This window comes from Archocentrus centrarchus, chromosome 20 (genome assembly GCF_007364275.1).
Source record: "Archocentrus centrarchus isolate MPI-CPG fArcCen1 chromosome 20, fArcCen1, whole genome shotgun sequence".
Taxonomy (NCBI): Eukaryota; Metazoa; Chordata; class Actinopteri; order Cichliformes; family Cichlidae; genus Archocentrus; species Archocentrus centrarchus.
The window spans coordinates 13,870,279-13,894,643 of record NC_044365.1 but is presented as its reverse complement, the minus strand read 5'-3'; the positions used below and the strand labels follow the sequence as shown (position 1 = coordinate 13,894,643).

The following is a 24,365-nucleotide window of genomic DNA, read 5'->3' as shown; positions in this document are numbered from 1 at the left end:
TGTTTTCCCTAAAAATGCTGTCTCACACCTGAAATCCCCTGCCCCACTATGTCCATTTAATCATTAGCCTGTATTAAAGACATTAACTGCGTGAAGGTTGTTAAAATGAAGACAAATTCAGCATAGATAGATAGATAGATAGATAGATAGATAGATAGATAGATAGATAGATAGATAGATAGATAGATAGATAGATAGATAGATAGATAGATAGATAGATAGATAGATAGATAGATAGATAGATAGATAGATAGATAGATAGATAGATAAAGTGCAGTCACATGATTGGTGCGCCTCCCCTGCAGCCTGCTGGAACTGAAATATTTAAATATTTCCCCCTCTCTCAAAACTTTTTTTCCTCGTCATTGCCCTCAGTCGGAGCACCGGGAAGATGTGGGTGTGATGTCGATGAACGCGTGGTTGCAGTGCCGCCGTCGGAGCGCTCTCTCTGCGGTTGCACAGCAATAAAAAACGCGGTGAGGTGAACAAGAAGACAGGAGCTCCATGTTAAAGGACTGTACCTCGGAGAAAAGTGGGTGCCCGGAGCCCGTCAGCATGCGGGTCCTGTTGAGCGTCTTGTACCCGGTCCTTTCCCTCACCATCTTCGGATTATATCCCTCTATGGTGAGTTTCTTGTTTCTTATTTTCTGATACTTCTTTCGTTAGAGTGCGAGCATGTCGTTTCTGTGTGCTAAGGGGTGAGGATGCACAGCCTGTAGTTTCTACAGAGTAACCTTCGCACTGAGAGGTGTCACAGTTTCTCCTACAGAGATATGTCGAACTTCACTCTAAAGTCGTATTAACCAGTATTGATCGAAACCGCGTTTTAGGAGCTGGAAGTACAACACCTCGCATTAGGTTTGGTCCACATAGCTGCGCTTATTTCCATGAAAACTTTGAATAAATATAATTTCTGCAGCCCTTCTCCAGAAATGTGGGCTGAAACCGTCGGACCCTTTTTTTAGTTAGTAGATAATGAGTATGGTTAGTTTCCAGATAATTCGTGTAGGTGATTAAATGCCTTAAAAAAAAAAAAAAAAAGAAAAGAAAGAAAAAGAAAAAGTCACGGGTCTGTTTTCCGATAAGCAGGAAAAAAACGGCCACATTGTCAATGCAGTTTTGTTTACCATCTCTCTATAAAATAAAAGTGAAGTACAGCAAGTACACAGCTGAACCAGGCTCTGGCGTTTTCTAAGCAGAACTCATTTTCACTGTAAATAGCACAGTGCGAAACATAACAATTATTCTTTTATGAATAATTAATTTTTGTTCGTCACCCATCTTGGCCACTTGTGGATGTCATTTCGTTTGAAAGCTAAATGGGTTATAATGCAGCTGTGAGAGAAGGTACAGAGCATTTCACTATAGGCTATGGACTGTTTCCTGTCTAACAGATGGTGATGATTCAGCTTAAACATTTGGGCTTCCATTCGTGCCCTATATGGTGAACAGTTCAGCAGCAAAATCCTCCACAGAAGACTGTCTCCTTTGTCTGTGACGCTGTGTCTCAGGATTTTTTGGTTTGTCTTTGTGCTTAACCTTCAGAAAAATTGGAGGAAAATAGAATTTCAAGTGCAGGTTTGTTCTGAAGAAAACGAGACTGAAGCTCAGGTGACGGTGCTCAGGGTTTTCTGGTCATGCGGGCATGGAGCTGTCCACACTCTGGTGCTGAAACTGTGGTTCTTCCCTAACTGGAAAACCTTCTTCATGCAATGTTTGCATGCAGTTCCCAAAAGCTTTAATACGCAAAGTGCAATGAGAACACTCTATGCTTTATTCATAGGGGTGAGTTCCTTGATCCTTTACTAGTCTTGAAACAATTAGGTGATTAATCAATTAGTGCACTGACAGAAAATGAATCAGTGGCAGCTTCGTTAATGAGTTCATCCTTTATGTCATTTATCAAGATGAAATACTCAATGTCTGCTGCATACAGCTCCTCAAAATGTGAGGTTTTCCTGGTTTGTATCATTGTCCTGCCTTTGTTATTCAGCTGTGATTTTTATTTTTACATTTTATAAGTTAATCAGTTGATAATAGAAATAATTGATTGATTAGCCAACAGCAAAATTGCCCAACTTAGTCCTTTACATCCCTGTTCTATACTGTATATGTTTTAATTATTGCATTACTAGAGAACTCCGTAAATCTACTCTTTGCTATTCTCTTAATAGTTTAGACTTTTTTCTGTCCTTGTAGTTCTGGTTTTCTATGATGACTATCAGTCAGTTCACTTTCTTTCATCTGTTTGTGATTTAATTGATGAATACACCGTTGCATTGAAGTATATGAGATATTGCTTGATCAAGAGCTGCATGCAAATTGCTTTGCATGGCCCCAAAGGCCTTTCAGCTTCGGTGTTTAAAAATTATCTGGAAAGGGAAACCTTTTATGGTATTACACTAAGCTGGAAATTATTAAGCTGTCACTCACAGGCTTTCAGACCTCATACATAATGCTTTCTTCAGTTTAGTAAGTGCTGGCAGCTGTTATTTCTTGGCATTTAAGTTTATATGTTAATGCTGCCTTCTTTTTTACCCCTCACACATTCAGTTTGGCAACTTTAAAATAACCTTTTACAAGACAGATCTTGGAAAAAGATGCTAGAGCTCAGGCTAATGCAGTAGATTTTCCTTTGTTGTGGAGTGGCACGATCAGGTTTGGCAGATATTACCTCTGCAATATACACAATGGATCCCTAAAGAGCTTTTGTGAGAAAATGAAATATTTGCATAGAGTAGTTTTCCCATTGCCAGCCGGGTAATTACACAGTGGCTGCTAACAGCACAGTGTTATTACTCTCATTATGATCAAAATGATGACTAGGATTTGTGTTTCACAATTACACGTTATAGTCTGCACACGAAGGACATATCGATTGAAGAAGAAAGAGAGACCTAATTGACTTGACGAGTCTGACGTCAGTCCTGGTGCCAAAATTCAACTATCCACTTAAAATTCAACACCCATATCTTTACTCATAGTCCCAACTAATGGCAGCAACTTTGTCTAAAAATATTCACAACGCTTTTATGTAAGATGTTACATGCTTCCATGTTTTAGCAAGTGCTTAGTAAGCTAGGCTTTTTTTCCACAGAAGGGCGACATGTCTTTTGTGACAAAAGGGGCAATGCTGTTTCCTGTGAAAAGTTTTACTTGGTGGGACAGAAAACAGCAAATCCCTGCCAGTTTCCTTAGAATAATTAATTCCTCTTGCTAAATAAATGACAAACGATGTGCATGACTGCACTAAACATAACTGGAGTGTGAATAATGTGAATGCTTCTGAGCAGTTTCTGTTAGGGATTTTGTTACAACACCAGTGGGATGGAGCTTTGTGTAGGCACTTGACCTCTCTGGTAGCCATTGTGAGTAGGTGGCAGGCAAGCGTACCCAACCCACATGAACTCACACACACACACACGCGCGTGCACACACACACACACACACACACACACACACAAACGAAGTCCCTTTTATTAATATAAATGCCAGCTTTGTCAATTTACAGAGGTGCAGTTTTCAGCCTCAGTTTTGGCTGAAATGTTTCAGGTCATACAATCAGATTTTGATCACAGAGGAAAAATATGGAATGAAATATGATCATGGATACATGAGAAAGAGCATATTGGGATTGATCCAACATCCCACTGATCATTGATCACATTAAGCAAAGAAAGGCACTTCATAAAGTGATAGGTTCAGATCATTTTAAAAACTCAGAGAACAAACACACAACTCTTTTGAACTTGCGCAAGGAGGAGAGATCCGTTCCTTGAACTCAGCTCTCAGCTGAGTGGAAGTTATCTGTCCAGGCGAACTGCTTCCTGCGCAGCGCTTTTATTCGGATTTTCACAATAAGATCACGTGGGTTACATCAAACACAGTTTACAGCATGTAATAAACAACATTCTTGGCTTTTTCCTTACCATATATGGTCGTAAGCATACTGTGACATGTGCGCATGTAACATGGCGTATACGAGACACGTATCCTATATGTGTTCTCTGCAGGCTGAGAGCAGCCTGCAGGTAACTACAACTTCCTTTGTAAGAAATACCACCACGTGTTCCCATTTCAAACATAAAAACAACAGTATCATATGCACATAAAACAACTTATAGAAAATATACAAACAGAAGATATGATAATTTATAATAAACAGAATGGAATTTATACCATAACTCCAACAAAGTTATCCTGTTTTGCTGGGCTGAAGGGGGCTGTCTATCAGGAGCTAGTGGTGCCTCTTGCTTGTTTGAAATCTGTTTTTCAGCTTGGTTTAGCATTTATATGGATGATACACTCAGGGAAATTTGTCGAGCACAGCTGCCATATTAAAAGATGAGAGGTGCCATAGGCACACACCTACTCATATCCACACAATCGTTTAGCAATGGAAAAAAAAACTGGAGGTTTTATATTTCACATAACCATTTCTACCAGGGGCTAAATTAAAAATGACATCTTCTAACTATGTGTCAACATAAACAAAGCAAACTGTTAGCCGCAAGACTGCAAGCAAAGTCATTAGAATGATGCTGCATGTTTCATGTTGGAAGCAGGGAGGGGGCTGATGAACTGGAAATAAAGAAAGCAAGCTCACCGATGATGGATGCGAATAGTTTGTGCAAACAGCCGGGTAAATATGAAGCACTTTTTGGACTAAGAGATGTTAGATCATTTAAGCCTCTGAGAGTTTATAATGACATTTCTGTCACGTTTTTTTCTGAATAAATAGATGTGTCTGTTGAGAAGTATGTGGCAGACTGACTGAAGAATTCAGTTGACCTTGTGTTTGTTGGGCAATTGAATTCATCCTTTTGTTTAGCGGTATGATATCTAAGTACCCACAGACTAGCTCTACACCATTTTGTACTTTTGCACTATTGCTTCTACCTTTTCTGGCTAGTAGCCAGGGAGAATGTAATTATGAAATGCTTAAAATTACCATCCTTTTATATACATGATGATTATAACTCTTTGAAATGACATTTCCTTGTTTTAGCCTTTTTTTCATTCCTCTGGGTGAGTGCAGCTTAGTTAATAATAAGTCTAAGCATAATTACAGGAGTTGAAACATGATGTTGAAACTACCAGGGGCATAGTTACAGCCCTCTCCCTGTTCCCCTTTTGATTACTATAATTACAGCCCAAGCAGCCTGCATATCAGTTGCATATCACTGGATAAGAGCTAAAAGGCCTGAACTTGGGAGGGGTGTAAAACATTTGTGCCCTCAAAAAATGGATATTATGCTTAGACATTCAGAGACAGGATAAAGGCTATGATTTCTGGGTTTTTTTTTTATTAATAGCAGATTTAGATGCTAACAAAATGGTGCAGAGTTAAGTTTCTGAGACAGATATGAATAACCTAAATAATCATTAGAGTCGAATTAAACATGCATGCATGAATTAATGAACTTTTTTGACTATATGAATACTGTGCAGTCCAGTTGATCGTTTACTGAACCTTGTCAGCCTGGCTAAGCTAAGCCTACTATTCTTGCAAAGTACATAAAACAAACACATATAAAACAAATAAAAATGCATTTTTTTTTTTTTTTGATCAGTGGATCTAGACATATGTTGGCAAAACAATGCTATTTACTTGTTGTCACAAAGTGTTCATTTTGCCATCTGAAATGAAAACTTTATCAAGTGTGTTTAACAGTTGTCTTTTTAAAATGAGTCAATAAAAGGACTGTTCGTGATACAACTTCTGGAACAATGTCCTTGGGGAGACAAGCCCAAAGTGGAGCTGTTTGGCCATAATGCACAGCACCTCATACCAGCTGTCAAGCACCATGGTGGAGGGGTAATGATTTGGTGAAGATCTGGGTACTTGCAGACATTGTGTCGACCATGAACTCCTCTGTATGACAAAGAATTCTAGAGTCTACCACCATCTGTCTTACAGCTTAAGCTTGGCTCAAATTGGGTCATGCAACAGGACAGTTATCCCAAGCACAGTAGCAAATCTACAAGAGAATGGATAAAAAATTAAAAAAACAACAACAAATCAAGGTGCTGCAATGACAGAGTCAAAGTCCAGACCGCAACCTGATAGAAATGCTGTGCTGCGACCTGTGCATAAAAAAAAAAAAAAAATGCCCTCAAACCTCAGTGAACCGAAGCAACACTGTGAAGAAGAGAGGGCCAAAATTCCCCCCACAACAATATGAGAGACTGAATAGGAAAACTTCAAGTTATTGCTATTAAAGGTGGTTCTACAAGCTACTGAGTTATGGGATATACTTAGCTTAACTTTCTTTTTTACACGACTGTATATAGGCCTGTCACAATACAGCTGAAACTTTCATGAACCTTAAATGTGCATCCTTATCAAGCAGATAATGTGCTTTACCATCCATGCTCATTAAGTCTACCTGCTCCTGCTGGAAGAGGAGCAGTTTCAAAAGAGTACCCCATGAAATTGCTCTTCACATTATCTGAACTCAAAAAAGGCACTAATGTTGGAACCGAGCACCTTTTGCTTTTTAGGGGAGTGCGTAAACCACTACGTTACAGGGCCACCCAAAAAAAACCTTTGAACTAAAATCCCACAAATCTGGGATTTTAGTTCAAAGTGCAAAGGACCCACAAGCTCAGTAACACTACTGCAATGAATCTGTACAGTCTTCAGAGCTGAACAGAAGAAGTGACAATCCTATAAAATCTTATGTTTCCCCATTCATCAAGTAGATGAGTTTGCTCCTGTTGCAGATGCTGTGACATTCAGACAGAAGGAGTGAGTCAGGACTTCACTCCTTGAAGAACATGTGTATGAACAGGTCACACACCTGGTTGCTGTACCATGAAACCAGCTTTACAAAGTTGTTGAGTGCAGTGCCAGCTCCGGCATCAAAGATGGAGGCATGAGGGTTACCTGGAAAGTCTGTGCTGGTCTTTTGTGTATCCCAGAATTCCCCTCGTGGATCCCTCACCAGCAGCCTTCACAACTTTCTTAATCTTCATCTTTACCTGGCTTTACCAGACGAACGGTGAGGCTGATGAGAGACACTTTGGGGTGGATACATGAAAAGCCATACCGGTCAGTTTACTGTTCAGCTGGGTACTAGTCTGAAGTCTGAAGTTTAACCATCAGGTATTGGTGTTATTTCTTCAAAATCATAGTGGAAGTGCTTCCTTCATATCCCACACATTTGCACAAACATTCAGCACTCAGAAGAGAGAATCTTACCAGTTTCTTCATTAACAGTAGCTTCAGATAACCTGAAAAAGCCCACAAAATAGTTACCAAGCTGCGCTGTATGCTTGCAGTACTGCACATGTCTATATATTCAGCTTTTATTTGAACCAACAAGTTTAAGCATATTCCCAGGAAGTTCCTAAGAGACATTCTAAGAAAGAGGAAATCACTAACTGAAGTAGAAATGTTAGAGGTAAGTTTCAGGAAAGTAATTAGAGCAAATAAATTGCAGCAAAATTTCAAAGAACTGCCTGAAATGCACTGAACATACTAATATGATGTATGCATGAGCTTTAGGGAGTGCTTAGAGTTTTGTACTCTCTTGCGTTTACATTAGGGGTCACATGAGAACCTGGAACTGTTGTGGAGGGCTGCATCAATAAGCTGAACTCAGTTCTGCTCAATGTTGATTTTAGCTCTTTATAAACTGCTACAGGTAAAAGCTGATGTTACGATCAAGTAATAAACATGCAAAATATGCATAGTATAAACACCAACATTTTATCTCTATTTAATCAACATTCCCAAAAACAACCATGAACAAAATGTGCATATTTTTGCAAAATTTAAAATGCTTTTAACTTTATGTTTTGCTTCTAGCTTAATTGCTTCATCTACTTTTTTTTTTTTTTTGGTTCTTTTTTCTTGTTCAGTGAGAGAAATCTAGTCTGCTTTGGGCTTGATCAGGTGTGTTAAAATCGGCTTCAATGTCTGAGCAAAATCTGCCTTCCAGTCTGCATCTGAGAGCTCTTCACTGTTCTTGCCTTTTTTTTCTCTCGCAAAGCTCTCTCAGGTCCCATACTCTTTTTAGTACTCTGCCCAGGCTGAGCCACCTGACAGCCATATGGTAGCCTATGTCACCATGTTCATGCTCTTACAAAAGTGCAACAAACTGTCTGTGATTCAGTGTTCTTGCCCTGATAAAGTTAATTATCTTAGTTGCAACCTCAATAACATGGATAGTTCTTAGCACTAACTTATACAACACCTTCTTGTATATAATTGGGGTGACTGTAGCTAAGGAAGTAGAACAGATCATCTACTAATCTGAATGTTAGTGGTTTGATCCTTGGTTTCTTCAGCCTGCATGCCAAAGTAGCCTTGGGTGAGATACTGAATTCTATGTTGCTCTCCAATGCATCCATCGGAGTGTGAACATGTGTGATAGAAAACACTTAGGTGTAGAAAGAAGTGTTTGTATGAATGTGAGTGATTGAGGCATTTTTGTATAAAGCACTTTGAGTGCTCAGAGTATAGAAGGACCTGTCCATTTACCATATAATATAATGCAAACATAAAAATTTTAGCACTGGGTTCATTTCACTCACTTTCACAATCCAACATTTTTTCCTGTCAGATTTGGACAACCATTTGTCCAATTTTAGCACATGCACTTAGCTTCGTGAACAAATCATTCCCTGCCCTGGTCCCTTTCTTTGAGCACATTGCTGCCAGCTCCTCTGTAATCTCAAATATTTTATTGTCTGATATACAAAGGTAAGTAGCTCAGCTATGTCACAGACACTGTGTCAGCTTTTGTCCAGACCCAAGCAGAAAAAGTCAAAATGTCCATTGTGCTTTTCAACTGAAGCTCCAGGTTTTCTGCAAAGTTCTCGAGCCATCTTGTTACAGTTTGCCCAAATACTTTTTTTTTTCATTCAGGGCATATTAGCACACCAGAGTCCGCCAAGCACTCTTTGATAAGCCCCCCATCAAAGAACAGCTTACTGTTTTTTGCAGTTTTGTGGGAAATGACATCCTTGATGTGTAAAGCTTGGTTAAAAGCCCTTGTTGCTTTTCCAGTTTTGCTAGCAATGGTTCAGATATCCACTCCTACTCTGCATCAGTCACATTCTTCTATTTCTCTGTGTGTTTAGTATTGCAATGGTGATTTAAATTATAAAATCCTTAAACACAGCAATCTGCTCTTCACAAACTGAGCATATAGCTTTACCTCTGACTTCAGTAAATAAAAACTTAGAACTTCATGCCTTATTAAAAACTCTACATTCTGCATCAGTCTTTCTTTTTTATTGTGAGCTGATACCTTTTGGGCTACCAGACTTACATCTCTCACAAATGTCTGTTCGAGGAGATTTTCAGTAAAGCTGCATTTGCTTGCACACACGTACAGTGCTTAACAAATTTATTAGCCCATCACCAAGCATAAGGTTTATGCCACAGCTGCCCTAAATTAACAGTATTGGTAATAACCAAAAATAATTTTTTTATGTTTCTGTGATGGTTACTCCACCAATATGGACAAACTCTTTGATCAAATTGATGTTTTTAATGCTAAAACATAATTATTGCTGTTATCCACAAATTTTTAAATTCCCTGTTTCACAAAAAAAAGAAAAATAATAAGACGCATTATAATTTTATAATTAAGATGCCAAATTACAATTATTTACTTGCATTCCTGAACAGATGAATTTTAGCGGTTGAATTTTATGCTTGATTAATTTCTGACTTCTCAGAGAAGTCCAGTGTGCCGGCTCAAATGTGGGTATAAGTGATTTCTGTGATTTTTTTTAAATTTAAAAAAATTTTTTAACAGATTTCTAAAATAGGTGGTGACAGGTGGTTGTATTGTTGTAGTTGTATTGTGATTTCTCACAAAATGGCAAAAAACAGTGAGCCATACTCTGATGGGGAGTTAATCAGAGGGTGTTTGGTGACTAAAATGGGACAAACTGCATAATGTATACTTTTTTATGTTTGAATCCTAATTTCGCATTGACCTCACACTGGCCAGGCAGGGTCAATCAAGGGCAGAATGTGGCCCGGGGATCACACAATGCCCAGGTCTACACTGAAGAATCTGTCTTGTAGCTTTGGCATCCCACCATAATGACACCACTGTGGAGCATAATAGAAGGAAAAAATTGAAAAGATACTAAACATATCACAAGACGTCATGAGACGAACAGCATTTGCTGCAACATTTTGTAAAATGTGACCATCTGCAGATTCTGTAACATTAATATGGCAGATTCAACTTTGAAAGATTCAACTTTCTTATGCAACACTAATGAGCATGCTCTCACTTTTCAAACAGTTATCCTTAGAAGCTCCCAAGACATGTGCATGCTAATGACACAGATTTGATTTGGACATCAATTAAAGAAGGATTCTTCTTCTGGCAGACTGCTCTAGAAGATTTACTACATATTAACTAAAAAAATCTAATTACCGAGCCTCCTTGGGCAAAAGTAATGCTTCAGATGAGAGTGCTTGGAATTTTATGAAGCACCCAGTCTTGCCATGGCATTTTCAAAAGCTTGGCTACATTGATTTGGCTTATTTGCTCTTTAAATCAATTTGAATGTGGACACTACTGACAAAGACTGAAAGAACAAAGATTCCAGTCTTGGCTTTCAACATCCTCAGCCCGGCTTTTTCTCAGTATAACATAAAATAATTTTACACGGGGGCTCCTCTTAATATTCTGCTTGTGTATGCATGTGTCATTCACAGTAGCCTGGAGCTGTCCACTGGCTTTACTTCACCGATAATGTTTGATGACTGTTTCATTACCATCCTCTGTGGTGCTTATGACTGACGTGTCATCTTGTTCAGTCAGAAGACTCATTGAAGCACCCCCTAGAGAAGAAGCACAGGGGTGTGAACAAGATAATGCTGTGGCTCATTCAGAGATTGTCTAGGGCAGAATGTGCAGCGCTCCTGCAAAATTATCTATTCAATCTTCTCTTCGCTGGGGTCAGAAAAGGCAAGAAGGTGGCACGCCTCTAGGAAATTAATCTCCTCGCATGCCTTTCACTACAGTCACATCTGAGAGAAAAGATGGCTTTCACTTTTGCTGTGTCTTCTTTTCCTCCCTCCTTCCCTCCACAGTATGCAGCATCTCTTTGTCAGTATCTCTCTGGAACATTTTTTTGGTCTCAGGATTATTGCCGCCATTGCTCCTGTGTTTAGGGGCGTTACCATTTGTCATTACTGTCTTGGATGTCTGCATCAGTCTGCTTACAGAGCTGGCTGCACATGCAAGTTCATCTTCCCCTGCCATTAGAGTTAAAATGTTAACTCATTTAAGCAGTATGATCATCAGTTACAGCACCGACATGAGCATTCCACTTCACTTGCCTCCAATACCCTGGTGGCTTTTTGTTTGGACAGGTTGATAGATGACGGGAGAGATAGCATCTGTTTAGGTCTCTGTCTTGCGGCAGGCAGAACGGCAGCATTATTGTGATATGAGATTTAGCTTTGTTGGCATCACTGCCAGCTAGATCTGTTTCTATACATGTTAACGAGGCTTTTTCTGGTATTTTAATATCACGCAATGCCAGTTTCAATCTGAGCTTCAAAACAGGAAACGCAAAGTTTGTGGGAAAATTTTCTAACATATATGTTCAGCTTCCCTGACTTCAAAGGTTCAGCAATGTAATGGGCACGGACAAGCTGTAGTGACAACTAGTAAAGTTAAGGTGTGTGACTGTGAGAACCATTTCCAGTCTGTCACAGTCTTCTGTTAAGACTTCCCGCTGTGGAGATGGAGGTGCCACTTCAGACATTGCCATCTAAGGCTGAACCTCATATAGTCATAAATCCATATTTTACGCTGCAGTGACAAACAAGTGATGACAGCATATCAGAATTAGACTATTTGTGGCTTCTCTGCACCTCTGACTGATACCGTTGAGGGAGTCAGTTACCTCACCTTATTCATCTAAGCTGTATTTATAACACATTGAATTCTGCCACTGTCACTAACAAGCTTTTAATTCTTTTCAGCCGCAGCATCTCACCTGGTTTATTCCTCTGAGGGGTTCCTCACAGACCCATACCACTGCAGCATAGCAAATGGAATCAGACTTCATGTAAATGGCCAAAGAAATTACATTAAGAGACCAAGGCTATACACAGCAGGAGGGAGATTCGTTTAGTGCAAGTAGTCAGCTATGGTATATGGACTTGCTGAGAATCTTGGCAGCTACAGCTAATACAGATCTACTCAGCACTGAACAAAACCTTTCCTAGAGCCCAGCTAGTTTTGCACGCAGGGGTGCACTTAAGATAGAGCTACAGTATCTTCTATCAAATTATACCTGCTGTGATTTTACAAAAAATGCTTGGGAGGATGCAAGTCATTTAAAATGTTCTCAGAATTAAATTTATTAATTTATCTTGATAAATAGATCACAATACAGAAAGGGGAGGGGGGGTTACAAATGCAAAAAAACAGGGGAAAAAAAGTGCAGGAGGACAGAGACCAAGCCAGGACTGAATAATGTGCATGTGAAAGTAAAGCATGAAGCAACACAACCCCCCGTGAAGAGGGCTTGCAGAACTGCAATCATAAATTGTTCATGGCCATGGAGAGGACAAAGTGATTCACAGCTAATGACTGTGGCTAACTCTCCCAGACATCATTTACTAGGTCGGTCTTAACTGTATTACCTGTATTAACCTATCCATTCACTTTCACTCTCTGGGTCAAATAAAAAGGTTGATGAGGAAACAATTAAAGGTAAATGAGCAGTAGCCAAGGTGGGGGTTCAATTATGTGTAAAACTGGCAGAATTTATGTCTGCTTTTCATGGTATAATCATAAAGTATTCATGATTGTACCAACAAGTATTCATGATCACACCAACTCAACTCAAAATGAATTGAGTTCATCTTGAGGTCAACATGAACTCAGTTCTGCTCAGTGTTAATTTTATCCCTTTTTAAGCTTATGGGTGTGGCCTTCCACAACAATCCCAGTTTCTCATGTGGCCCCTTGTGAAAATCAGTTGCCCACCCCTGACTTAATATTCACAGACAATGCAGCAAAGACGGCAAGTTAAACAGGAATGTTTACACACTGAGGGCCAAAGCAACATGCAGGAGAAAGCTAACTATTAAAGTAAAACAGGAAGTAAACAACAGCTATTACTCAAACAAGGAGACACATGCGAGACATGCTAAAGATGAATGAGGAACAGTGAATGGCAGCATTGTAAAGACTAAACAGAAGGGATGCACATAAAACCAATGCAAGACACAAAAGAAACTTAACCTTCAAAGTGAAGCAGAAAATAAAGATAAGTGACACTGGAGACTAACCTATGAGTGATAACAGACAGCGATGCATAGAAGGCACAAATACATGAAGGAGACAGAGGGAACACAGATAGGGAGATACTGAGGAGCCTAAATCAACAAACAGAATCCACACAAAAACTCACTAATTTCATAAGAACTACGACTCAAAATCTTTAAAACAAAAACTCAGCATTAGAATGACAAACTAAAACAAGAGCCAAAATATAATAACTATTCAAAACACAAGATCAACAATTGAGAACCAAACAGAAACCCAAAACCCAAATGTATCAACCCAGAATCCAAAATTCAAATAACACAGCAAACAGCAAACCTTAGGCCCATGAAAGCACAATACAATTACAGTACACTTGATGTGGGTGGTGCAGTGCAACAAACAGGCAAGTTATTGTCACTCTAGTTTTTGTTTTGTTTTTCAAGAAAGCTTTGTGATTTCTTGTGAATTTTTACTTTACTCATTCACTGTTCTGAATACAGTGGACATGCATTAGTTCACTCAACAGCAACAAGTAAATTGAGATTTATTACAGTAACTGTCAGTAGTTTATATCATCACTTTTAGCAGTGAATTGAATACAACTAACAGAAGATGCAGCTTTAAAGGACTGCTGGGCAAAAATAAACATTGAAACAGAATGATGAAACAAAGCTTGTGAACAATATGAGCACAATACAAGCACTTATGGTGAACTAGTCAACAAACAATAAACCCAACAGGCCAAACAATCAACATGAAGCTGATGAAATTATGTCAGTATTATGTGTCATATTATGTGAAGGGTGCCGCCATTCTTTTCTTGTCATTGGATTATTGCTTGTTGGCCTGATGACAGATCCAGAACTGTAAATGTCACTCTTGAATTCACTAAGGCATAAAAGCTTTAGGGGCAAATTCACTGTTCAGTCAGGCAGCCTGATAAAAGTCCAACAATAAAAAGGAGCAGAAGTGAGACTGATTTTTGTGGGCAGCAATAAAAGTAATGATGGGCTGATCATTCATTACTGGGATGTTGTGTAATCTTTGAGTCAGTAAATCACAACCAGCAAACAGCATTTTTTGTCTCAGGGTTTACATCAGTGTTGTATGTTATGTTGCATAGCTGTTAAATGACTGCAGTAAAGGTGAAGAGGCAATTCAAAATTTGACCGGCCTTGTTCTTTTATTGCACAGTGTTATATTGTCAGGTGTTTGTATTATAGAATGATGTGTTTTGCTGCATTGAAATTACTTTCTCTGTGGAGTGTTTTTAATGTATGAACTTCCAAATCTCCCGGGAAGCAGACCTGTAGTAAACAGTCTGATTCTGTCAGTGGGCTCCCTTGATTGATGTAATAAAATGTTTAAAAGGCCTTTTTTAAAAAAATGCATTAAATTGGATTTTTCTTATATTATATGCAAATATTTTCTCTGGATTTAGGATGTCAGTCTGAAAGTAGGAAGCTGTGGAGACTGTTTTCAGGGTGAAAAGTGCTGCTCAGAGAATATTGCAAATCATTTTTCCTTGTCACAAAGAAAAACACTTAGTGTTGTGTAACAGGTCTATTACAGAACATGATTTCATGGTTGTAAGGAAAGAAACAGAAATCAGCTGTGCATGTGTCATAGGACTTCGGTCCCCTTTGTTATAAAGCATGGGCAAGTGATTAACTCTGGGGTTGTTTTCTGGTTTTGACCATAAACATATTGAATACTGGCACAAAATAGTGTCTGTTGGCAAGCTCACTCCAGAAATATTGATGACTGCTGTAAACCATCCTTCAAAAAATCCATGAGTCAAACCTTGGCAATGAAAGATAGGGAGATCAAGTATAAGAACAACTGCAGAAACACAAGTGTGTCTTTGGCAGCTGGTTACGGGTTTGTGTGTATATTAAATACTGCATGTGACCACTCATGCAATTCTGTGTTCATGGCCGCGATGCTTGTGAAGGTAGCAATACTCTGCAATACTCTACTGGGTGACCAGGCAGAGCTTTGAGCTGCTGAATGCTGTTTTGTCAGGATGATAAATGACCAGACTTTTGGTGTGCAGCTCTGTGAAACCTGTATAGCCTTGGAGCCAGATCTTCTTCTATTTAATGTTTTGGAGGCAGAAAGTGTTGGAAGATTAGTGTTTCCCTCATCAACAACACAGCATCATAAATAAAACTCAACTGAGCTGAACAGGCTAAAAATGCTGTCCCTTGTAATGCAGTAGCTCAACACAACGAGATATGCAGATCATGTTGGACATTATTGTAAAGAACCAGTTACACTTCTTTATACAGTGCCAGTCAAAAGTTGTTGGTTTTTTTGTTTAGCAATCACTGGGTAAGCATCAGTGAGATGGCCTGCACTGCCCTATTTTTTAATGCATTTTTTGTGTCTGTTTTGCTTTGTTTTCTCTCCCTATCTGTTTATTCCTCATATCAACATTTTATGCTTACTGTTTTTGTACTTCTTTGTACTTCTCTGTCAGCATTGTTCCATTTTCTCCTTTTTTTCCCCCAGCTATTGTTTACCTACATAACCAGCTCTTCAACTCTTCTGTCTATTCATATCCTTCCTCTTCTCTTCCAGATTTACCTCTTTTTCTTCAGAAGTCAGATTATAGTGAATGAGAACATTTACTACCACATAAATATTTATATCATTTACAAAAGCATCTTCAGGCTCGTTTGTATGCTTGACTGAAGAGTCAGCTAAATCTCTACATCTTGAGAGTGCATGGCCCTAGGTCCTATGAATAATTGAGAAAAGATACTTGAAGCTAAGTTACACAAAAGCCAAACTTTTTACAATTGTTTTTAAAGTCAGCTGTGTTACTTTAATGAAGAGTATTTTATTCTGATCGAATACTTTTAAATATGGTGCATTATTTTTAACATATTCCCCTGGTTTTTAACATGGCAACATAACAACTGAGTAGAAAAGTCATTTAAAAGTTTGAGGATAGTATCAAAAAAAGTGGACATGCAGAGACTTAACGAGGGCAGACTTAAGCGACTGCTGACAAGTGGATGTATTATAAGCTATTCTGACATAGTAGCATGTGGTAATGAAAAATATTGCACTCCACACAGGATAATTAACATCCCTGAATGACATTGTCGAATCATAATAACCATAACGTCAAATGCTTCCATGTTTTGTTTACTACCTTAATATTACCAGTAGTAACAAAACACAGCATTAACACTACTTTCAAAGCTAAGCAACATTTCTTTGTGAGTTTGCAGGTCATGTTAAAATCAAAGTGGTTCACAATGGTACACACAAACTGAAATAGCCATAAAAATCAAGCAGAGCTTCATTTCCGCCAGGCGAGATGAGCACAATCTCAGCATAGCTAATCCAGGCTAATCTCATGATAATCAGCTTATGGCTCAGATGATTATTATTAACTTTTTTCCCCTCAAAAATACTATGATGCCTCTCTTTCTACCACATATAACTTTCTAGTCTTTAATGACTTACTGTATGGCCAATTTTATTAAGTGCTTGGTTTTCAGACCTCTCACTCCAAATGCAATTTGCAACCCTCAAATTAAACTAAACTTAAACTTAAATTAAACTAAACTAAACTGTAATAATTTCCACTAGTTTCCCCACTGTTTTTAAACTTGTTTTTGTGTGTTGCCCCTCTGTTTGCCTTTCTGTACCACTCTTGTGATTTTTCTCTTGAATTGCTTGAAGGAAACTGAATTTCTCACAGAAATGTTCACTTTTGCTCAAGTAAGGACTGATTCGATTTTGGTGGCATCTGTCAAATATCAAAGCTGCGATGACCTCATATCCCTCGCATTCTTGTGAATGCAATGTCTCAACAATACCTGGAGGTAATGTCTTCAAATTTGGCGCAAGCATTCACTTGTATTCAGGGATGAACTTGGTCAAAGGTCAAGATCACTTTGACCTCAGAAATAAACACATTTTTGTCCACAACTGAAAAAAAATCAATCATGACAAATATCTAACACAGTAAAATTATGAAGTGATTAAATATCCAGAAGTTCAATGGTCATGTCCTCCACAAACATTTTTTATGTTCATTATTCAGAGCCATAACTCAGTAACAGAAGGAAAGGTTTTGACCATATTTAGAATTTGTTCTGATGCTGAAATAGTGACACTAATCTTATAATATGCTAATAACATGAGTAAGTAGCCTTAGATTATAGTATGGTGTGGTTAACACCAGTGCTTTTCTGGCTTTTTTCCAGGTGCTCCAGTTTCCTCCTACAGTCCAAAGACATGCTTAGCACAAAGCATAGTGGTGGTTGTAAGAGTGTGACAGCCTAACAACCTGCAGTTGTAAAGTGATTAAGAAGACTGATGGATGTATTTTACATGGGTACTCAGCTGCTTAGGATGCTGATGGAGTCACGCAGCTGTAGCTACAATTTATTATGTCATGTATAGCTATAAAGTGACATTGTTAATAACCTTTTTTTAAATGACTCAAAATTACAACTTAGCTGTAGTGTGTGTTCATAACCAGCTAGAGTGTGCTGCATTGGCTAGCTAATGATAAAACAGCATAAAAAAGTTGGACACTATAAATGAGACAGTTTGTCTTCTACTGATGGGAATCAAAGATCTACTGTTTCAAAAACATCGAGAACATAGTAATTAAAATTTCCCACAGCTGTCACATACTGCAGGTGACAAAGGCTACAATAGCTACAGGAGGAGCTTGACGTTTTCTCTGTATTATTATTATTGCACCTTGAAGCAACTGTTTTTGTGGTTTGGCACAATTGAACTGAATGGAATTGAAATTTATTGGACTGGATGTTTGCCGGTTGAAAAATGGGCAGTGGCTCACCAGCATGAGGAGGGGCCAGGCTGTTGTGGCTGTATATGGTTCTTCCACATGCTGCTGAGGTCCCTGTTTGTTAAATGAATAAATTGTTAAATTGCCCATATGTCTTGTTTCTTCAGACTTCAATTAGCCAATCATCAAATGAGACATCAAACGAGCGCCAATAGCAGAATAAACTGCTTGTCATTGCAGAGAAGATTTTTGCAAGCTTTTCAACCCACAAATGCTTTTTCCTTACAAATGTGGCACCACTTAAGGGGAAATAAACAAGCTTTCCAGCAGTCTAAGATTTATCATAGGAATTGTTACAGCAAATAAAAAATCAACCAAACAGAAATTTCCTTATTTTTTATGTTAAGTTAATATTAACCGTCCTTTGTGTGTATTTATATTTGCATTTAGTGTGTATTTGTTTGTTCTTGCAGACTATTGGGCCAAAGGAGGGCTGGCAGGTGTACAGCTCAGCCCAGGATGCTGATGGGCGCTGCATCTGCACAGTGGTGGCACCAGAACAAAGCCTGTGCTCCAGAGATGCCAAGAGTAGACAGCTCCGCCAGTTACTAGAAAAGGTAAGCACAGGTAAAGGGTGATATTTACCACTCTGGGGCAGCATGCACCTGCACACACACTCTTTTGTGAAAGATAATAATAATGAAGCAACAAGTCCCCACAAGTTTTATTTTTCTTTTGTCTCCTGACACAAGGTATCTTATTGTGTAAATTTAAGTAAAGTAGACTGCTGCTAGGCTTTTCTAGTTATTTTTTCTTTTCAACAATAGCCCGTTACAATTTCAGGCACACACACACACACACAGGCTCATCAGGGAAACCCACCAAAGTGTCTTTCAATTAGCTGAACAGACAGGAACGAGAATAAGAGCAGAAGACATCATCTACATTTACTTTTATTCTAGGTGCAGAACATGTCTCAGTCCATTGAGGTGCTGAACCTGCGCACTCAGAGGGATTTCCAGTATGTCATGAAGATGGAAAATCAGATGAAGGGTCTGAGAACCAAGTTCAGACAGATTGAGGATGACAGGAAATCCATCATTGCCAGAAATTTCCAGGTATTTTACTTCGGTAATGTTCACTGGATCTTTTTGTTTTGTTTTCATTTATGTATATTATTGTTTTTATGCAACAGTGATTTCATAACTGCCATTTTATACCATATATACTCTCAAGTCCAATTTAGCTCAGTCTGTTTTGTCACGCAGGTCTTTGCATAAATTAAATAAAGGCTTTTAAAAATTCAATATATTTCAAAGAAGAGAAACACAAGAAATTCTGAGAATAGGGAGGGTTTACTTGCTGTGGAATAATTAAGCTATTATGTTCTTTAACACTATGGCTAGAAAAGCCAATGCTTTTTTGAGGTTTTAATTAGTATAGTTGGCTAATAATTACCCTACAAATGCCCTTAAATTTTCACTATACTAATAAAAATACAGAGCATATTTAAACATTCAAAAATAATTCAAAAAGGGATAAAATCTTAGATTTTTTTTTTTTTTTTTTTTTGCTGCTGTCACTGCCCTGTGTGGATTGCACTGGACAGCTGGTAGGGGAGTAGGATTGTCTCTGGTGCAGCAAGTTGTCGACACCAAATGAGCTGAAATAAATTGTGTGGTACAACCAGCAGCATGGCAGGAAAATCTGAAGTCATGCCATGGTGGGCCACCAACGAATTATAATCTTGCATTATCATTGCAAAAAAGAAAATACAAGAGCAGGCTCAGTCCATTTTCTTGTGTTGAATAATACTACATACTAGTTCTAGTACTAGTACTGTTTTATGTGAAGCTGCCTATTGTAGTACCCTGAACAGCTTCAGTAATTAGAAATTTAAGGACATTTTCTGATCATTTATGAGTTGGGTAAATTCTTTTGAGAATAGCATGCTCTTGTCAGTGTTGTACTTCGTCTAACTAACTGTAATTTAGTTTCTTTCTGACCCTTGTGCCCACCTGCAATCTTCCACCTCTTTCCCTTTGTTTCTCACCTCTTCTGTTGTCATTTCTGTAGGAGCTTAAAGATAAGATGGATGAACTGAAGCCGTTGATCCCTGTGCTGGAGCAGTACAAGATGGATGCTGCACTCATCTCTCAGTTCAAGGAGGAGATCAGAAACCTGTCTGCGGTGTTGACAGGCATCCAGGAGGAACTCGGAGCGTACGACTACGATGAGCTTTATCAGCGAGTCCTGCGACTGGACAGCCGGCTCCGCAATTGCATGGGCAAACTGAGTGAGTAGTATACGCTGCATTTAGCTGATATTAAGAAAAGTTTGAATTCTTTGTGTTATCCCATGTAACTGTGCTGTCTTTATGATGAATATTCCTGGCAATAGTACTCATCCAAAAATTATATGTGGTAAAAGAATAGCATTAGCATGTTGCCACAAAGTGCTACAGGAATGTTGTTATAGGTTTTGTCATGATGGTGTACTGCTGCCAAAGAAAATAACCACAGGGGGAAATGTACACTACTGTGGAAAAGTCTTGAGCCACGCCTCATTTCGCTAGAAATAGTTGCAGTGATTTAGGAGTTGCTTATGAGTTGATGAGTCAGTCAAGCTCACTTCCGGCTGATGACAGCGATACCGAGGTGAGCTGTTGCAGGTATCCTGAACTTTTCTGTCGGTAAGCGCCGCTGTTTTGGCCGGCGTTAGTGAATATTTGTTTGAGGAGGGTCTAACAGTCAGACTTGTATATTTAACAAATAAACTTTCATACGATGCGAGAATGCAATTAAACTGTATATCAGAGCCCTGATTTTAGTTCAGGAGATGAAGCTTGAGGTGAGGAGGAAGAGGGTGACAGATCAGCTGAAGGGCCAGATGCATCTCTCAAGTCCTGTGTCAGTTTGTTGCTGGATTTGTTTTCTTATGTTTTAAGGACGTTACTTTCAGATGTTGTTCAGCTGCTCTGTATTGTTTTTAGGCCTGCCACTTGGCAAAAGAAAATAAATCAGTCAGGTACAAGAGTGGACTGAAAAACCTTTAGAAGGCCTTTAAAAAGCCAGAAGAACTATTGCTCAAGACCACTCTTAAAAAAAATGTCTGCAAGCAAACTACAAAGAAATGAGTGGTGGATCAAGACTTCTGCACAGTACTGTAAATAAGGGTACATATCTGAACTCCTTTGTGTATCAGACCTGAAGTATATTTTTGGATCTCCACCTTCAGTTACTGGTACTTTTCTTTGCTCATTCGTTGTTACATCTCAGAGCAAAATTTGTTTCCTTTAATAAAACATTTGTTAATGGCAGTGTGTATTCTCTCGATCTCATGCTGGTGAAAGAAAAATCACACAAATTTGTTTCTGCTTTTATGGACTGGTGTATTGTCTGGCCTTTAACATTAAATGTTCTAAAATCTTTAACTGAGGGAAGTAAGAGTAATGTGCCATACCTAATTGCTTCCTAATGGGCCAAAAAGGAAGCTGCTTGTGGCCTTAATATCTACAAGCACAGCACTATTTCTCCAGGGAAGTTGTTAAGATATTAATTAGTAAGCTGGGCAAGGTTCGAATTGCATCGTGGCTTACAGGGGGTCTCTCTTCTTATGCCTTGAGTGGGGGGGGTAAAGTGAACAACTAGAAGATGGATTTATTCATATGATGGCAATTTTAATGACACTTGTTTTGTACTTAAAGACCAACCATCCATTACTAATTGTGCTTTAACCAAGCCTGTTGTAGCTTACCAAAATATTTGGCTTGCATATCTTATGCATGAGGTCTGCATATACAAAGAGCTTTGTACATTTTTAACCTTCAGGTACTCTAAAGAAAATACTGGGGAGTAGACATGACAAAGCTGAGCTGCCTTTAGCTACAAACAGCAGCTGCACCATTACGCTTCAAGTTAAATAAAACATCTTTGCTGCCACTGCTATCTTAGTATGCACAGAGGGCACACTCTCTGGTGGAACAGGCATGAAATTGGCTTGAGAAATCTAGTTAGAGACAAAAAGCACCACAGCACATCTTATCGCTGCATTTCTTTATTAACAGCGTGTGGGAAATTAATGAAAATCACTGGACCTTCTACAATAAAGACATCTGGAACCCGGTTTGGGGCATGGATGACTGATCCTCTCGCATCAACCAGAAACAACAGGGTGAGTTATGAGCGCATGAGGGTGCGCTGCATTTAATATCAGTGATGTGCTCTGTTCTTAAAGTGGGCAGAATATTGCAGCAGTTTAAGAACAGATTGACTTACATGGAGGAGGTTTAGATTTTAGCAATCTGATAAGGAGAAATGTACTGTTGGTGGATGCTTAGCAGAGCTAACCATCTACTCTCTTCATTATCTCCTGTGTTAGGTTTGGTATATGGACAGTTACACCAATAGCAAGATTGTGCGTGAATACAAGACAATGGAAGACTTTGTGACAGGAGTGGTTTCTCGAACCTACAGCCTGCCCTTTAAATGGGAGGGAACAAATCACATTGTCTACAATGGATCACTTTATTACAACAAGTACCAGAGCAACATTATTGTCAAGTACAACTTCGAGACGGGCAGTGTGCTCGCCCAGCGAGCTTTGGAATTTGCCGGCTTCCACAACATGTACCCATATACATGGGGGGGATACTCTGACATTGATGTTATGGCTGACGAACTGGGAATGTGGGTTGTGTATGCAACCAATCAAAATGCCGGAAATGTTGTCATCTCTCAGATCGACCCTGACACCCTGCAGGTCCTGAAGACTTGGACCACCGAATACTCCAAAAGGAATGCAGGTGAATCATTCATGATCTGTGGGACACTGTATATCACTAACTCTCACCTGTCAGGTGCAAAGGTTTACTACGCTTACTCTACCAAGACTTCAACTTATGAATACATAGACATTCCTTTCCACAACCAGTACTTTCACATCTCCATGCTTGACTACAATGCCAGAGAGAGGGCGCTGTATGCCTGGAATAATGGACATCAGGTAATATTTAACGTGACCCTCTTTCATGTCATAAAAACTGATGATGATTCTTAAATGTAATACTTTTCAACTACCACTAAAGCACCATCATTTGTGATACAAGGACCGCCTTATTAACCATGTTTTCTTTTATTTGAAATGGACTGTGGTTTCTTTACTTGACATTACTTGAACTTTTCAAATTTTTGCCTCTGGATTCTTGCCTGGATTGAGCATGGACACCAATGACTTAAATGCTTTACTGGAAAACATGCTATACAATTTTTTCCACCCTTCCATTGCTGCCAATCAGACTAGTAGGCCTTATTTGCTAAGTGTCGGGTCTGCCAGCAGAAGACGCTTTTGCATGAATGTTAACATTTTGTCTGCAGTGATTTGCTATGACATGGCTGTGTTTTGTTGCAAAATTGTTACTTGCTTTACAGTGTTTGCTTTCTTTGTCTATTTAAAAGTCTATTTAAAAGTATTTAAACCTTGAAAGCAACATATTGTTAATTATAAAATATAATTGCCATTCTTTTAAAGATGGCCCTGTAAGATATTGCTGTTCTGTATGTCTCTGTGGAAGAACCTTTGTATTTTTTATAAAAAAAAAAACAAAACAAAACCATGAGACAATATTTGTGCACTTTCATTAAAACTAATTATTATACATTTCATTAAAATTATTTTGACTGGTAAAGTTAATACCTCCCCTGACCTGATGAAGTGGCAATTAGCTCCCAGGGCCATTCTAACCTTTCGACATGTTCCAATCAGGAAACTGTGCGTCCCACAATGAAAGTCATCTGTCTTTTTTGTTTTTTGGTTTGTGTCCATTATGGGCATACAGTATTCAAATTATTCAATGAACACTTGTGTGTTCATTGAATAATTTGAATACTACACATGCTATGCTACACATGACTCTCCTTTTCTTAGAGCTTTCAGGGGAAAAAAAAAACCCAACATGTCTCAGGACAATGTCATGAGGTGACTTCTCCTAATAGTGGATGTAGAAACAGATGTTCACCTGAAGTACTGTGCAAAAGTCTTAAGCCACCACTGATTTCTTTATATTTTTCTAGGAAAATGGGAAATGCAATGATATATTGAAACTTGTGTAAACATACATGGAAATACTGTTTCTACAATACTAAAGAGCTTGAAAGTTAATATTTGATGTGACCATCTTTATTCTTTAGCACAGCCTGAACTCTCTTAGATAAACTTTCTTGTAATTTCTTTAAGTAGTCTTCAGGAATAGTTCTCCAGGCTTCTTGAAGGACATTCAAAGCTCTTCTTTGGATGTTGGCTACCGTTTGTTTCATTCTCTG

General features: G+C 38.7%; 1 protein-coding gene across 1 annotated transcript; it reads left to right on the top strand.

The window, feature by feature from the left end:
* Window positions 1-504: 504 nt before the first annotated feature.
* olfm3a (olfactomedin 3a) lies at window positions 505-23,103 on the top strand. Its single transcript, XM_030756797.1, has 6 exons — window positions 505-624; window positions 18,519-18,662; window positions 19,008-19,163; window positions 20,122-20,341; window positions 22,112-22,218; window positions 22,426-23,103. The coding sequence occupies exons 1-6, from the start codon at window positions 505-507 to the stop codon at window positions 23,101-23,103; spliced, it is 1,425 nt and encodes a 474-aa protein (XP_030612657.1).
* Window positions 23,104-24,365: the final 1,262 nt, after the last annotated feature.

Bases quoted from the DNA above. Each gene is read 5' to 3' on its own strand.
- olfm3a (XM_030756797.1), top strand. From the start codon at position 505: ATGTTAAAGGACTGTACCTCGGAGAAAAGTGGGTGCCCGGAGCCCGTC. The intron at 625-18,518 runs GTGAGTTTCTTG...TTGTTCTTGCAG, and splicing joins TCGGATTATATCCCTCTATG to ACTATTGGGCCAAAGGAGGG. The intron at 22,219-22,425 runs GTGAGTTATGAG...CTCCTGTGTTAG, and splicing joins CATCAACCAGAAACAACAGG to GTTTGGTATATGGACAGTTA.